The sequence below is a fragment of the Saprolegnia parasitica genome (assembly GCF_000151545.1).
Source record: "Saprolegnia parasitica CBS 223.65 unplaced genomic scaffold supercont2.598, whole genome shotgun sequence".
Taxonomy (NCBI): Eukaryota; Oomycota; class Saprolegniomycetes; order Saprolegniales; family Saprolegniaceae; genus Saprolegnia; species Saprolegnia parasitica.
The window spans coordinates 1-4,761 of NW_012156992.1; the positions used below are offsets into that span (position 1 = coordinate 1).

Below are 4,761 nucleotides of genomic sequence, written 5' to 3' on the forward strand. Positions count from 1 at the left end.
CGTACTCATCCGGCATCGGCGTGGTAAGCATGTCCCACAAGAGCGCGGCAAGCTCCATAAACGGCACTGGCCACGAGTGGCAGACCGTCATGTGCAGCACCAAGGACGCCTCATCGCCGTCCTCGCTATCTTCGAGCTGAACATGCACGTAGCGCTCGCGGCTCGCTTCGTGGGCGTGCAGGTCGTGGCGAATGTACTCGGTACTGAGCTTGCCGAGGTGGTCATCGAGGATACGGGCCAGCGTCGCGTGCCGGTCGGTCGGGCCCAAGGACGCACGCTTCCACGACGCCATGGCCGAGTACGCACATAGCTTGGGGCGGCGCGTAAAGGCCCGCTGGAGTGTCGCCAGCAGCTTCATTTGGTCGTCGAGGAGACCTTGGAGTTGGGCGTTCTCGTGCAATGCTTGCTGCGCCGCTTGCGCCTGCGTGGCCGCCCGGCTGGCCCACTGCGACTCGACGGGCACAATGCTCGTGATGGCTCGGAGCTGCTCAAGCTGCGTGGACAGCTCGTCGTGCTTGGCACGGAGGTACTTGAGCTCGTCGAGGGCCGTGGGCCGCCGACGCTTCTTGGCCTCCGAGCCCGACGACAGAGACGACGGCGAGTCATGGCTCGCCTCGCCCGACGTCGGCACGAGGACCGCAATGTCCTGGCAAAAGATGTCGTCGCCATACGCAATGCTAGCCATCGCCGCGGTCGGCAGAGGCGGCTGGCTGTTCGGTTGTGATCACCGCCTGTCTTGGATTTTTTCACGGACCAATCACAGCACCGCTGCGTGATGGACATGCATTCCTGCGTGAGAGCGTGATAACGCCAGAGTCGACAGCTTGTTGGCGAGGCAGTTTAAGACATGTTGTACACGTTGGCTCTATAGCTCTATTTCAATGTATTTGATGCCATCCGAAAAACCCTTCCTGCGAGATATCGCAGGGAAGGTTGAAGTGTTTCTGGCGTCCTCATGCATTGCAGAGGGAGGCATTGATGAGCGACGACGGCCTGGATTTAGCGACCTAGGGCATGGAGCTATGGGCGGGTTACATACATATATGAACGTGTTTCGCGTTATCTTGCTTACAAAGACGTCGCATACGTAGTGCTACGCCTGAATGCGTGGGAGTTGGCACCAGCACTTGGTCGTTGGGAGTGAGCTCGGAGATCCATCCCGTGGTGGACCCCACTCGCCGAGGGATAGCGAGATCGTATGCAGGCTCCTGTACTCGGACCACCCGACAGAGAGTGCAAGCCGGGTGGATCTCAATGCAAAATACTTTAACGGACTGCAGCATCACGCAGCGGCCTTTCCGGCAACGCGACTCAACAAACAAAAACGACGCGATCCTTGTTGCGTGTGATACGACGCCGTCTAGTTGTAGCAACGGAGTCTCTCGATCATCGTCTGGCGTCTGTCTTGGATCGAGTCCCGCGCGGATTCAACACCGTAGCGGATCCAATGTTCGAGCGTCATGTTGTAAAAGTTGGTCGCAAACAACGAATGCGGAGAGATCTTGCGTGTTGCGCTGCACGCGCGAAGCGTGAGCTCCACGCTGCGCAGCATCCAGAGCCCGCTGTCGCTGGGATGGTCCTGAAACGGCACTTTGACATAGTCGTCGTGGAACTCGAGCGGCTTCTGGGCGCCCGACCGGGTCGTGTGATGCACCGCGGCCAGAAAGTCGGCCACGTGGGTTCGAATCCCGGCCTCGCGGTGCTGGCTGTCAAACGAGTCAAAAAAGACGATCGTCGCAGGCGAGTTCGTCGCATTGTGGAGTCCAAACACCATGGTCACGCTCCAGTGATTCCTACAGTGCCAATACAGCAGCGTGAGCATCCGCACGACATTTCGGTTCGGAGGGTACTCTAAAAAGAGAGGCAGCACGACGATCTCGGCCGTCAGAAGGCCTCCGTAGGCAGCCGGCAACGGCGGTGACGTGCCCGATCCCATGAGCGACGACAGCACGGATGCCGGAAGAGTGCGGCAGACCCGCTTGGTCACGTTACAGATACCATTCTTCGTACGGCTTGCTCGAAGGTGTCTACGACAGCATTTGGAGTTGTTGCACTAGCAATACATGGGCATACTTGAGAAAACGATCGACAAACGCCGGCGTCAAGTCCATGCCTGCTTCAAGTTGCGCCTCGTCGGTCAATGGGGCGGCAGGCGGCGCGGACGCCGGGACCGTCGGCGCCTCTTCCTGGTCTTGGACCGCACTATCACGCTGGCAGCATGGGCGCTTGGCTGCAGCCTGCTCCATCGTAGGACCGTCGCTCGCACGCGCCGCCGTAGGACGCTTGCCGATCGCAGGCGGATCAAAGGCCTGTGCGCCCGCATCGTCGTTGCCGTTCACCTGACATAGGCGGTTGACCTTGGCAGCCATGGTCGTTGCCGCGTGCTGTACGCCACAAAGGTGCTCTTGAAACATCGTCTGGAGCTCGCGATGCTGGCGCTCGAGCACTGCCAGCTTCGCCTTGAGCTCGGCGTTCTCGCGCTCGAGTGCTGACTTGGCACGGCTCACCTCGTCGGGCGAGGCGATAGCACGAAGCGCAGCGCGAAGCTCTTCAAGCGCGGCGATCGGGTCGTCGGCCGTTGTCGTGCTCGGCCGGGTTCGCATCGCAAAAAATATCGAAGAGTCTTGGTCGACTTGGCGTCGCTGATTGGTCGGTTGGAAAATATCGCTGGCCGAGCTCTATGCCCTTCTTCTAGGCTCTGCTTGCTGACGCAAGTTGGTGTTCAAGGGATAGGATTGACTCGTTGCAGAATCGCGTGCTTGGTCGCGGTTCCAGCACACCCGCCTCGTCGTTTGATCCCACCGTGCACAATATCGGTCGATTCAAGGGAATGATGAAATACGCGATTCTGATTGGTCAGGGATATTGATACTTTTGCATGTGTGTCCAAAATGGATGACATTTTGGCGTTGAGTGTGACCGACGACTATCGTTTAGTCGAGGACTAAAGCATAGGTTGCTAGCAGGGTTGCTAGCATCGCGCTGGAGCACGCAGTATAGCCAATGACGCGGTCGGACGGCCTCTGCACCAGGACCGCCCTCGCCGGCTTCAATCCGCGTTGCTGCTCGCTGGTTCGACCGCGGTGATGCGAGTAGTGGACTCCGTTGAGAGAGCCATTGGTTACTTGACCACGACGACGAGGTCAAGACGCGCGTGGCCTCGTTGTTGTTGAAGTGTTTTTTTGTTGAAGTGGGTCTAGCGCGTGGCCTCGTTCTATAATAGGTGATGCTTGAGCTCTCGGATCTGCGCTTTTTTAAGCTCGCTCATTGGTGCTCTATAGGTGTCAACACACATATATTTTACGCCAGAGAACAAACAGTAAGCTGGCAACAAAGACCAACACCTGCTACCCAGCCAACGCGACAAAAGAGACTACGACGAGTTTCATGCGATGTTGAAGTCGCCTAGTCACTTCGGAGCGTCTCTAGCATGGCTCGGCGTTTTTCTTGAACCGTCATACCAAATGCATTTTGGACCCCTTCGCGGAGCCAATGGCCCAGCGTCACGTTGTAAAAGCAGGTTGCATACGGCGAAGTGGGGTAGATCTTGCGGGCTTCGCTGCACGCACACAGCGCAAGGTGCACGTTGAGGAGCACCCAGATACCACTGTCGTTGAGATTATCCTGCCATTGCACCTTGAGATAGTCTTCCTTGAGCGCAAGCTTGACCTTTGCGAGCGGACGGTGCACTTTATGCACCTTGACCAGGAAAGCGCGCACGCGGCTTCGGACGGCGATCTCGTCGTGCCAGCTGTCCATCGGGTCTAAGAAGACGATGGTCGCAGGCGAGTTCGTTGCATCGTGGAGACCAAACACCATGGTCACGCTCCAGTGATTCCTACAGCAGCGTGAGCATCCGCACGACATTTCGGTTCGGAGGGTACTCTAGAAAGAGAGGCAGCACGATGATCTCGGCCGACAGAAGGCCTCCGTAGGCAGCCGGCAACGGCGGTGGTGTGCCCGATCCCATGAGCGACGACAGCACGGATGCTGGAAGCATGCGGCAGACCTGCTTGGTCACATCGCAGATACCATTCTCCGTACGGCTTTGGAGGTCGCTACGCGCATCGGACGTTAAAGCTTGGTGCCAGGGACATGGAGCATACTTGAGAAAACGGTCGACAAGCGCCGGCGTCAAGTCCATGCGGGCTTCCAGTCGCGCGACGTCGCTCAACGGGGCGTCCGGTGCAGGTGCCGGCGTGATATTCGCCGAGGGTGCCACATCTGGGTCCGAGCCATCGCTATCGTATACTACGCAGCGTGGGCGCTTGGCTGCAGCACGCTCCGAGTCAGAGCCCTCGCTCGTACGCTTCTCCATCGAATCCTTGCGCGCAGGCTTTGCCGCAGCAGGCTTGTCGGTAAAACTCTCGCTGGAACGCTTTGACGCGACAGGGGTCTTGGTAGGACTCTTGCCCGCGCGCTTCGGCGCCGCTGGCTCCTCGGCAGGACTGTGTGCCACCACCGGCTCGGCCAAAGGGCCGTTGTTCGCAGGCTCGCCAGCCGCAGGCGGAGCAATGACATGTGTCGTCGGCGCAGAGACGATGGCTTGCGGCGCATCGTCGTCGTCGTCGTTTTCGAGACCACGGAGACGGTTGAACTTGGCGGCCAACGTTGTCGACGCGTGCTGCATGTCGCGAAGGTGCTCTGCAAACACCGTCTCGAGCTCGCCATGTTTGTGCTCAAGCGCGCCATGTTTGTGCTCAAGCGCTGTAAACTTTGCCGTAAGATCGGCGTTCTCGTGCTCAAGCGCTGCGAGCTTCG

General features: G+C 58.8%; 3 protein-coding genes across 3 annotated transcripts; all 3 read right to left on the reverse strand.

The window, feature by feature from the left end:
• Nucleotides 1–38: 38 nt before the first annotated feature.
• Nucleotides 39–685, reverse strand: SPRG_17497 (hypothetical protein; the record flags this gene model as incomplete). The annotated part of the gene is made up of 1 exon (XM_012356815.1): nucleotides 39–685. A coding segment is annotated over one exon (647 nt), but the record flags the coding sequence as incomplete, so codon positions are not given.
• Nucleotides 686–1,360: 675 nt separating this feature from the next.
• SPRG_17498 (hypothetical protein) lies at nucleotides 1,361–2,603 on the reverse strand (the record flags this gene model as incomplete). The annotated part of the gene is made up of 3 exons (XM_012356816.1): nucleotides 1,361–1,793; nucleotides 1,851–2,027; nucleotides 2,074–2,603. The coding sequence occupies 3 exons, from the start codon at nucleotides 2,601–2,603 to the stop codon at nucleotides 1,361–1,363; spliced, it is 1,140 nt and encodes a 379-aa protein (XP_012212206.1).
• An 802-nt stretch (nucleotides 2,604–3,405) lies between these two features.
• On the reverse strand, nucleotides 3,406–4,630 carry SPRG_17499 (hypothetical protein; the record flags this gene model as incomplete). Its single annotated transcript, XM_012356817.1, has 4 exons — nucleotides 3,406–3,838; nucleotides 3,885–4,058; nucleotides 4,107–4,251; nucleotides 4,309–4,630. 4 exons carry the CDS (start codon nucleotides 4,628–4,630, stop codon nucleotides 3,406–3,408), a joined length of 1,074 nt encoding a protein of 357 aa, XP_012212207.1.
• Between the last annotated feature and the right edge of the window lie 131 nt (nucleotides 4,631–4,761).